General features: G+C 36.3%; 1 protein-coding gene across 1 annotated transcript in view; it reads left to right on the forward strand.

The window, feature by feature from the left end:
- LOC124365405 (cilia- and flagella-associated protein 47-like) overlaps positions 1–1,516 on the forward strand; it is a 109,199-nt gene extending 107,683 nt beyond the window's left edge. Inside the window, exon 34 of the mRNA XM_046821385.1 lies at positions 1,442–1,516. Coding sequence (XP_046677341.1) covers positions 1,442–1,516 — 75 coding nt within the window. The remainder of the gene's footprint in view (positions 1–1,441) is intronic.
- Positions 1,517–12,126: the final 10,610 nt, after the last annotated feature.

The raw sequence follows: 12,126 nt of genomic DNA on the forward strand, positions 1-12,126 counted from the left end.
AAAATTAGATCTGATATACATAATTATAACACAGAAATAACTATGCCTTAGATTTACTACCTGCTAGACTTACAAAAACAAATAACAGCATATTTTGCATGAGAAATAGATTATTTAACAAAATTGCCACAATCCGCTCACACTGTCACTATTAATAAATTCCAAATATTGCTTAAAAAAAATGGTTAAAGGAACAAGTTTTCTACAAGGTTGATGACTGATTATAGTAAATTTAAGGACATCTTCTACTAATTTTGAATTGGAAGCTGAATTCAGATTAGATAATTAAATGTATGTATTTTTATAAATGTTGATGTAATGTATATAGGCTATTCATTGTTGACATTGTTTTTTAAATTTTATTAGTTTATGTGTTTTTTAATGTTGTTAACTGTTGTCTAATTATTTATTTGTAAATATATGTCTTTTAGTCTATTAATAATTTATGTTTTTAATGTTAAAGAATTAATATGTAGTTTTATAGTGTTTATAACTAATTTATAATGTTATATGTTTGTTTTTAGTTTTCACTTAAATATAGTGATTATATAGTATGTTTCTAAATCTATTAATAATTTATGTTTTTAATGTTAAAACTATTACAGTGTAGTGTATATAAGTGTTGTAACTATTTATTATTATGTTATTCTATATTTATTTTAATTTTCACTGAAATATAGTAGTTACAAACAGAATTCAACAAACAATGATAAAGTAAAATGTGTTATATTACGACTGACGACGAAATCTATTGCATCACTGTATGTTTAATGATGAATAAAATCTTGAATCTTGAATCCTTTGCTTTCTGTACTCAGCACCTATAGGCTTTTCAGACATTGCTTTTAATTTCAATAAAAAAAATTCTAATTAACAATTATTATATATCATCTGTTAAGAAGTAGCACAGTCAAAGCTTATCTTTAAAAGCCGTCACAGTCATATTAATTCAATTACCATTTTTGAGATGTTCAGTAAACATAACGAGTAATGTCTAGATTCGTTTATGACCAATAAACACTTAATGTCATGACTGATGTTTTCAGAAGGAACCAAGAAGGAATAATGAATATATTGGTCGTCACAACATTAAACAATTCAGCACACACATTGCGGTCTGCAGTACACGTGCTAATTTATTTGCTGTTATTGCTTATTTAACAAGTAAGGTCTTTCATTTACTCGTGAGTTATATGAAAGTTTTATATATCATTATAATAAAAATAGTAATATTCGTTGTATTTTTCATTGACGTGGTGAAAATTTGACTGCATTTTATGAATTTTATTAACATTTTTCATCTCCCCGGGTTGTGCCCTTTGACATGCAGCGCCTACCTGAAAATGCGGTGGTGTACTTTACACCACTCTTTTTAGAGTGATTATGTTATTCATCTATATTAATTATCAAAATTAGTGTTTGCAAGATTAGCACTGTTCAGGCCTACCACAACACAGTGTGCCTGACAAAGTGCGTGGGACAAGATCAGACTTGGTTACTCTGTGACTCCACGTGATCTGATGCGACCCAACGTTGTTAACATGCTGATGTTTAGTCGCACACCTCTACCGCAACCTGTCCTCCTACAAGCTGGAGACCACCGTCTCGTTCCAAGGCCACTCTCAACACCAGTGAGACTCAGGTAACACTGTTAGTTCACTGTGTCCTACTTCATTTATGTCTAATTATGCTAGCAATCTCACAATATTTAGCCAAGCCTATGGCACACCTCTACCGCAACCTGCCCTCCTACAAAACTGGAGACCACCATCTTATTCATGGCCACTCTCAACACAGTGAGAGTCAGGTAACTCTGTTAGTTCACTGTGTCCTACTTCATTTATGTCTAATATGCTAGCAATCTCACAATATTTAGCCAAGCCTATGGCACACCTCTACCGCAACCTGCCATCCTACAAGCTGGAGACCACCGTCTCGTTCATGGCCACACCTCAACACCAGTGAGACTCAGGTAACACTGTTAGTTCACTGTGTCCTACTTCATTTTATGTCTAATATGCTAGCAATCTCACAATATTTAACCAAGCCATGGCACACCTCTACCGCAACCTGCCTTCCTACAAGCTGGAGACCACCGTCTTGTTCATGGCCACCCTCAACACCAGTGAGACTCAGGTAACACTGTTAGTTCACTGTGTCCTACTTCATTCATGTCTAATATGCTAGCAATCTCACAATATTTAGCCAAGCCTATGGCACACCTCTACCGCAATCTGCCTTCGTACAAGCTGGAGACCACCATCTCATTCATGGCCACTCTCAACACCAGTGAGACTCAGTAACTCTGTTAGTTCACTGTGTCCTACGTCAATTCATGTCTAATATTATTCCATCAAGCCTATGGCATACTGAAACCACCTCCTCACAGGCTTATCTGACGTATCAAGTGGCTCTTTAAACTGCTGGCCACAGCTAAACTTCCATGTCAGGAGGGAAATTTCTTGCATAATATGAGCAAGAGAAGTAAGGGGGTTTTCAGATAAGAAATTCGCCCAGTGTAGTTCCCTGGATATAACATATTAAACTGATTTAACATGTCACTTGCTGGTAGAGAAGAAGTATATCGAATACACTTGGTTATAATAATAATAATAATAATAATTAAGATGTGTTCTATCAGCAAGTGAGGAAATTGTACTTTATTGAGTTAGTTTAGTGATTTATAAATCAATCAACCCATAAATTAATTTACCCTTGCCATCGTTCAGTGATACAAAAAAATTAGTAACAAACGTTTCGAGATCTGTAATCTGATCACATCATCTTCAAGTAAATAACTAATCAACATATAATTACAAACTAGATTAAATTTTTTTTTAAACATACCAGAGCATTGTGACATACCTCAGACAGGAATCTTAACTACCATGTTGTGTGTCAACTTCACTAACTCTAAAACATACACTTAATAAAAAACAAAACGCTAATCATTAAAACTGAACTACAGAATACAGGTCACAATAGGTCTGCCTTACCAACCAACCTGTTATTCTAGTTACAGGTTTCATGAGTCCTTTGCTTTAACAGGATGTGTTGCAGTAAAAATTCTATACGATTACCTTTATACTTTATGTAGTGGAATAGTATTTTTTGTTTTGTTTTCTTAGGTCAAGATTTCACTTAGCCCTAAAAGACCTTTGTGTTTGCCTTCTGGAGTGACAGGATATTCAGTAAGGGTAAGGTTGGGGGTAGGACCGCCTCCTGTTAAGTAGCATGAGGAAGGACGTTTGGTATTAATCTGAGTCAAATCTTCTTGCAAGGGGAAGCCAGCTCTGTACCAAACTCTCCATTCAAAGAGGGGTGGCACATCCTTATGTTCAGGCTAGTCAATTACTTTAACACATAGGAGGCCCCACAAAGTCCAACAGTCCACCTCCCACAGTAGACTATACCTATCGATATACCCTTATACTCTCCAATATCTCAACATTTGCAGTAGGGATGTGTTATCCTTGAACTTCCATAAGGTTTGCCTGCACAGTGTAAGTTTAACTGGAAGGTATACACAATCCAAAAATTGAACCCCCTCTGAGTGTAGTGGTACAGTTCTTTACAAATACTTTTGTGAAATATGTTGTGAGTTACTAGTTACGAGGCTCAACTTGTCGTTAGGTTGTGACTCTGGAGAACTCAGAAGAGTCGGCTGTAACATACCACATTGAAATTTTACCAAATAACAGCAGCTTCGAGATAGATGATATGAAAGATTCGTTTGTGCTCAAAAAAAAACAGAGAGAGGAGAGATTGTTTGTGAGGTATACGGGCCCGCAGCATGGTCAAAGTTGATGGTAAGTGTTTCATAAATGATATGTTTTTAGTTGATAAAACAAGGAAACTATTGTCCAAAGGAATATTTAGTAAATTTTTCATGTTATATTTTCACATTATCCTGTCTTTACACTAGTAGAGTTTGCACATTTATACTAGTACTGAAATACTTTTGACATGCTGCTTAGTATATTTAAGAAACTGATGAATTTACTGTTACATTTTTTTATAACTTTATAAAATGTTATTCATAAAGAACTTCCTTCACCATTGTTCCACCTCATAGGTTTAGTACCAAATATCCAACTTTCTTTACCTTATTTTCTGAGAGAAACCCTGAATGGGTGGCTTTATATTAGCTTCTCTCATAGTTATATTTTATCAAAATTGTCAATCTTAACTTGATCAGGTGTACCAGTTTAGGATAGCTATCCAATGGTAATTACATAACTGGTAACCTATAATTTTAGATTACACAATATCAAGTGTAGATATGCACCAAATGTTAGTTGGTAATTAGACCTAAATTATGCAATACTAAAAAATTTAAAAAAAAATCAATTTCTCAATTTTAGCATTGACGGGAGCAGTAGTAATAATTTTGAGGAAAGTTTTACACCAAGTTTTCCCAAATATGAGATTAAGTGCCATGTATTGTATTAGTAATGATTCATTATGTTGCGTTTTTCTTAACATTTATTGACAAGCCTAGATGCCACCTAAGATTGGTCGCAACTAAGTTTTCGGATTGGAAGTGAATAGTTAGTAACAGCTGTATATTGTTTGTGTTGCCAGCAATACTGCTGCTTTGCGGTGCCTGCCATGCCACCTAAGTTTGGTTGCAACTATGTTTTCGGATTGGAAGTAATAGTTAGCAACAGCTGTATATATTGTTTGTGTTGCCAGCAATACTGCTGCTTTTGCGGTGCCTACATGCCACCTAAGTTTGGTTGCCAACTATGTTTTCGGGATTTGGAAGTAATAGTAGCAACAGCTGTATGTATTGTTTGTGTTGCCAGCAATACTGCTGCTCTGCGGTGCCTGCATGCCACCTAAGTTTGGTTGCAAACTATTTTTCGGATTGGAAGTGATAGTAGCAACAGCTGTATAAATTGTTTTTGTTGCCAGCAATACTGCTGCTCTGCGGTGCCTGCATGCCACCTAAGTTTTGGTTGCAACTATGTTTTCGGATTGGAAGTGACAGTAGCAACAGCTGTATAAATTGTTTGTGTGTTGCCAGCAATACTGCTGGCTCTGCGGTGCCTGCATGCCACCTAAGTTTGGTTTGCAACTATGTTTTCGGATTGGAAGTGACAGTAGCAACAGCTGTATAAATTGTTTGTGTTGCCAGCAATACTGCTGCTCTGCGGTGGTGCCCTGCATGCCACCTAAGTTTGGTTGCAACTATGTTTTTCGGATTGGAAGTGATAGTAGCAACAGCTGTATAAATTGTTTGTGTTGCCAGCAATACTGCTGCTTTGCGGTGCCTGCATGCCACCTAAGTTTGGTTTGCAACTATGTTTTCGGATTGGAAGTGACAGTAGCAACAGCTGTATAAATTGTTTGTGTTGCCAGCAATACTGCTGCTCTGCGGTGCCTGCATGCCACCTAAGTTTTGGTTGCAACTATGTTTTCGGATTGGAAGTGATAGTATAACACAGATGTATAAATTGTTTGTGTTGCCAGCAATACTGCTGCTCTGCGGTGCCTGCATGCCACCTAAGTTTGGTTGCAACTATGTTTTCGGATTGGAAGTGATAGTAGCAACAGCTGTATAAATTGTTTGTGTTGCCAGCAATACTGCTGCTTTGCGGTGCCTGCATATGCCACCTAATTTGGGTTGCAACTATGTTTTCGGATTGGATAGTGATAGTAGCAACAGCTGTATAAATTGTTTGTGTTGCCCAACAATACTGCTGCTTTGCCGGTGCCTGCATGCCACCTAAGTTTGGTTGCAACTATGTTTTCGGATTGGAAGTGATAGTAGCAACAGCTGTAATGTATTTTGTTTGTGTTGCCAGCAATACTGCTGCTTTGCGGTGCCTGCATGCCACCTAAGTTTTTGGTTGCAACTATGTTTTCGGATTGGAAGTGATAGTAGCAACAGCCTGTATAAATTGTTTGTGTTGCCAGCAATACTGCTGCTTTGCGGTGCCTGCATGCCACCTAAGTTTGGTTGCAACTACGTTTTCGGATTGGAAGTGATAGTAGCAACAGCTGTATAAATTGTTTGTGTTGCCAGCAATACTGCTGCTCTGCGGTGCCTGCATGCCACCTAAGTTTTGGTTGCAACTACGTTTTCGGATTGGAAGTGATAGTAGCAACAGCTGTATAAATTGTTTTTGTTGCCAGCAATAACTGCTGTCTCTGCTGTGCCTGCAATGCCACCTAAGTTTGGTTGCAACTAACGTTTTCGGATTGGAAGTGATAGTAGCAACAGCTGTATAAATTGTTTTGTGTTGCCAGCAATACTGCTGCTCTGCGGTGCCTGCATGCCACCTAAGTTTGGTTGCAACTACGTTTTCCGGATTGGAAGTGATAGTAGCAACAGCTGTATAAATTGTTGTGTGTTGCCAGCAATACTGCTGCTCTGCGGTGCCTGCCATGCCACCTAAGTTTGGTCGCAACTACGTTTTCGGATTGGGAAGGCCACCCAGTGAAGCTGCCTGTATCTGCGATCTTCAACATCATATCTCCCCTCAATACAGCAGCTGTCACACATATTTCTGTGGAGACACCACACACGCTGGAGCAAGGCGGAGCCACAGTTCTGTACGATATCTGGACTACCATGTCAGAACCACAGCCAGGTTAGATAAAGCATATCAGTTGTTCTAACCTTATAAGCATGTTATTTTGCTTGCTGGTGTGAATTTGCCTGAATACCAGCCCTTTATCACTAATATTTTACTTACAACTTGAATTTAGTTTTTATATTGTACTGTGTTGAACGTTATTTAAGTCTATTTAATAATGCCATATAACTGTGTGAAATGTAACACACCTGATACAAACACCAGCAAAACTCGTGACAGTGTCAAATGTGACAAGTGAGGTTCAATATTCTAGGTTAGACACATTCATCCAACTTTCAAAAATGACCACTTTTTACTGTGGTATGTGTAGAGCAACTGGACCAATCCTCATTCATTAGTAACATAGATTCCAAAGATCTAGCTGTCAAAGCTATCAGTGATATGAGAAACTAGAACATAAAAATGGGTTAATTTGGAATAGAAAATGAATGATACATTATTAGTATTTTAAGGAACGATTGATAAAATTTTCAGTTTTTCAAGCTAGTGCTGGATAAGCACTGAAAACAGTGTTGTGAGGAAAACGTGAAGTGTTAAAGTCACTTTGAGTAGGTCGACATGGTTAAAATATGAGATGCTTGATGTACAAAATACAGCAGAGTACATAATCTAGATATTGCAGATGTGCCTATGAAACACAATGAAGACGATTAGGGTGTCCTTAAGGCTGTTTCCCGAATTATCTGCATGCTAAGGCGGTGAAAATACATACCTGTTGCACACCATCTATCTAATTACAAGAAGGCTCCAATCCCCCCACATGTTTATCCATATTCGAGTCGATCTACCAGAGCTGACTGATTGGCGGCAGCCAACAGTAAGAAAGATCAGGATACGGTACATCTCAGCTCCAGATTCAACGCCATCATCGGTGTACAAACAACCTAAATTTATACACAAAATTGTCACTCAGACAGGCCCAGAAGTTTGAAATATTGAGATGCTGGAGATTGTTAAGGCTACAAGCGCAAAGCTGTTGAGACTGCAGGTTTTGAATGTTTGTGGTTGTTTACAGGCAACCTGAATGCTCTCAGTTGGGCCAAGGAGAGAAAACGAAGAGTGCCACGGCGGTTGTTCATTCTCTCAGAGAGATGCTGGAGATTCAGCCTATCAAGCGCTAACAAGAGCGGACAGCTGAGACTACAAGTGTGCTGTTTTCTCCCAGGCTGTCCAACACTACTGGATCATTTTTCAAGAACGCAGAGATCGGGTTGATTTCATCGTGCAGGTTGTTACATTTTTTTTGAAATTTATCTTACAATAGTCACTACCTGGCTTTATGCTGTAATGTTTTCTGTAAGTTGTATTTAAGAATGGTACGGACTATTATGAAAATATAACTATAACCATTTGAACAGGAAAAGGCAGAGGAAACATTGAAAAAGTCTAAACTTGAGTTATTCTTTCCGTGGAGAGTATATAAAAACTAAAAAAATGTATTTTTGTCTATTGAAATATTTGAAGTTTAATCACTCCCCAATGGAAAGCAAGCTAGCTAATAGCAAAATAGTATATTACAGCACTGTCTGTTTTGTGTAGGGAAGTTCACACGAAATAGCATTTATTTTTCAAAAACATATTTTCAGTATGCACAGAATCACAACTACAGATGACAACACTGTCTGGTTTTCTAGTAGCACACCTATGACGTTCAATGTATGATTTTAATGCTTTAGATAATGTAAAAAAATGTAATAACAAGTTTTTAGTTGAGAAAGTTTTTTGGTTTGAATAGGATTTATACCAGTAACCCGCTTGATTAAATAAATGTAATCTTTATAATGTACTTCGGATGACTGCCTTCCAGTTATTGGATATAGAGAAAGTATATGTATACACAGCCTCATCCATGCATTGTTTTTTTGTCCGTCAGTATAAGCCTTAACGTATTCGAACATTTAGTTACTTTGGATGTTATATAGCTTGTTTCAAATTGGTAACAATGAATATAGTCTCCATTTTCTATTTGTCAGAAGTTTTGGATGATGCTGAATAGAAACGTTATCACAAATCACTCTTAGATTGCAAAAAGTAAAATTTTCTTTCCTATTATTTGATATTTATATAAGGTATAATCATAAGTATATAGACATAAGTATAATGCAGCTTTGTCTGCTACAATTCATATTCCAAAAACCATAAGCCAACTCAAAATGTTGTGGAGATCTACTGCTCTCTGACAATGGAGTGACGCTAATATATCTCTACTTCATAATTATTTAAAATCGTCTTCAATTAACTATTGAAATAAAGGCATAAACTGTTATCTGCAAACATTTTAGCCTCCATCTTTTCACTAAGTCTTTTAGATAGATTTACATCATAATAAGGTATATTTAATTTGAATAAAGATTGGCTCATAAAAAGTACTTGCTCCACCATGAGTTGAACCGGGATCTCTTACTTGCAAGTAACTACAGACCCCTGTTTTTTCAGAATAAATTATTATTTGTATTTGGTCATTTCAGTTACACTTGTGTTATATATAACTAAACTTTTAAATTGTTATCCGGAAGACCAAATGCATGTCAAACAAGATTTGGTGAATATCTAGCCCATGTTGTCATTGATATAAGCACCTGAAAACTGCTGGTGTGGAAAGATTAATTTCAATGAAAAAACTACGTGCATAGTATGGGAGTAAACAACAATGCAAAATTAGACTCAATCCTCTCACAAAACCTACAGTGTGCTGTATTTCATTTACTCATTCCTATTAGAAACTCTACACATTTGTGAGCAATGTTGAATTGTCGCATGTCATTAGAATAGAGTGGTGAGGTTAAAGAGAGAGGATGTACAATTTAAATAATAACGAATGTCTGAAACCCTGAATACTATGCGGAAATCAAATAAAAATTACTAGTAAACATCAAAACTCCAAGAATCCAACAGAACATTTCATAAAAAAAATTTAATATGAGGATTCATTTTGCTTCCAGAATACTAGTTAACTTACAAAATAAATCAATTAAATCAGGTAAAGGAAAATTTCACACTGGCTTAAGGATCTTTCCAGAAGATAGCCAAATAATTCTTTTAGTAAAAAGTGCAGCCAAGAAAATAATGTGTATTAAATGTACAGTTGCAGATAACACCCAGCGCACCCGAGCCCTCACTGACTCTGGTAGTCTCCCTAAGTTGGTCTCACCCGCTGCAACTGTGTCGGTGAGAAACAGTTTATCTGCAGCCGGTCAGCTGTTGTTAATGTCCCAAATGCCGTAATCTGGACCAGTGGTCAGCGGTTCGCACCATGTTTGAGCTCACCATTCCATCATCAGAGAAAGAGTTTCTGGGCCACGTACCTCGGTAGGTTTTATTTGTATAATCTGAGACCAGTGGTCTGCAGTACGCACCATGTTTGAGCTCACCATTCCATCATCAGAGAAAGAGTTCTGGGCCACGTACCTCGGTAGTTTTATTTGTTAATCTGGACCAGTGGTTCTGCAGTACGCCACCATTTTTTGAGCTCACCATTCCATCATCAGAGAAAAGAGTTCTGGGCCACGTACCTCGGTAGGGTTTTATTTGTTAATATGGACCAGTGGTCTGCAGTAGCGCACCATGTTTGAGAGCTCTCACCATTCCATCATCAGAGAAAGAGTTCTGGGGCCACGTACCTCGGTAGGTTTTATTTGTTAATCTGGACCTGTGGTCTTAGCAGTTACGCACCATGTTTGAGCTCACCATTCCATCATCAGAGAAAACGAGTTTCTGGGCCAACGTACATCGGTAGGTTTTTATTTTTTAATCTGGACCAGTGGTCTGCAGTACGGCACCATGTTTGAGCTCACCATTCCATCATCAGAGAAAGAGTTTCTGGGCCACGTACATCGGTAGGTTTTAATTTTTTAATTCTGGACCAGTGGTCTGCAGTACGCACCATGTTTGAGCTCACCATTCCATCATACAGAGAAAGAGTTCTGGGCCACGTACATCGGTTTAGGTTTTATTTTTAATCTGGACCACACTACAAGGGTAATTACAATGTAAATGTTGATTTTTGGATCCAATTCATCTTTCTCTTAGTGCTGGACAATGATACCTTCGAACATGGAGCATTGAGAATACCTCTTCATAATACTGCACTATACTTTTGTAGTCTAGGTGTCGCTGATGTCAAAATGTGGTAAAGGTCAAGGTGTAAAAGAGTTCATTTTGAGCTTCTTTGTCGCTAAATTTATTGATCTCTTCAGATGAATATGACTTTAGTTTCCAGGTGTAGTCTGTGATACCATCAGAATTCCAAATGCTACACTAAGAGGAAGGTGATCTGGAGCCAAACTCAGATTGAATCAACCCTTTCCCGCCATAACTATGTTATGAATATAGAATTTATCAGAAAACATACAGTCTTTATAATTAATTAGTTATAGATATTGAACTGTAGGAAAAACACAGTGTTTGTTTAAAAACAACAATAACATTTTTATTGGAAAATGGCCAAAAACACAATTTTTTTCTAATAATTGTCTAGTAGCCAAACAGTATTTCGACAGGTAGCCATTATATATTATAATCATTTCACCCAGTGTAAATTTAATAGTTTAGAGAATATCATTAATTCCAAATATGATTTTTTCAGAATCAAACATTGGGTTTCGGTTGTTGCAATGGATGTTAGAGGAGAAAAAAGGAAAAGCTGACTGAAGAAGTTGAACAGATATTCAAGAAGAGTAAAAACATACAAAGTCACCTGTAGCTCACCCAACGTGTTCTGTAATCCTGTGCTTCAAATACCAAGTGAGTATGTAGAGTAATTTTGTGTGTGGAAAAATAACAAATTTTGAAAAGACGTTTTAGCAGTGAAAATTTCATAATGCAACAGAAAACTTAAAAACACTGAATGTACATAAATTTTCCAATTTTGAGATATATAAATAATATATATATATATATATATATATATATATATATATAATAATGCAGTATGGCCAATTTTAACTCACTCTCAAATGGTTGAGCACAGTTAGAATAACCTCAACTATAGGGTTGTTGCAATGTGAAGCTAGTTCCGATATTTGTTATCGATATCAATATCAAGCTTAGATATCGATATACCGATATTATCGAATCCGAATATCGATATCCTTAATATCGACCGATATCGATTAATAAGGGAAGGGGAATGATTAAATTGGTGTGTGTATACAACCTTTGATTGTATGAGTGTGTGTTAAGTAGTATAATTAAAGATACAACTTACTAGTTCACTTCCAAAATAATGTTTTTTAATACACGTACAACTTAATAAATTAAAAATAAATATTTATTTTAAAAGATAAAAAAGAAATTCCTTAAATTATTCTATTTAACATTTTTTAACTAAGAACCTTTTGAAGCACAATAAATTAAAAAAACAATTATCAAAGTAAGAATAAAAAATTACAATTTTACATTTCAATATCAATCTATAAGAATCTAAATTGAGTTTTAAGAATAACAATTACATTTTAAAAAGCAAACTATATTATATTATGCTTAACTGAACCAAACATCGCCTGGGTTACACATTTGACTT

The sequence above is a fragment of the Homalodisca vitripennis genome, chromosome 6 (assembly GCF_021130785.1).
Source record: "Homalodisca vitripennis isolate AUS2020 chromosome 6, UT_GWSS_2.1, whole genome shotgun sequence".
Classification (NCBI taxonomy): domain Eukaryota; kingdom Metazoa; phylum Arthropoda; class Insecta; order Hemiptera; family Cicadellidae; genus Homalodisca; species Homalodisca vitripennis.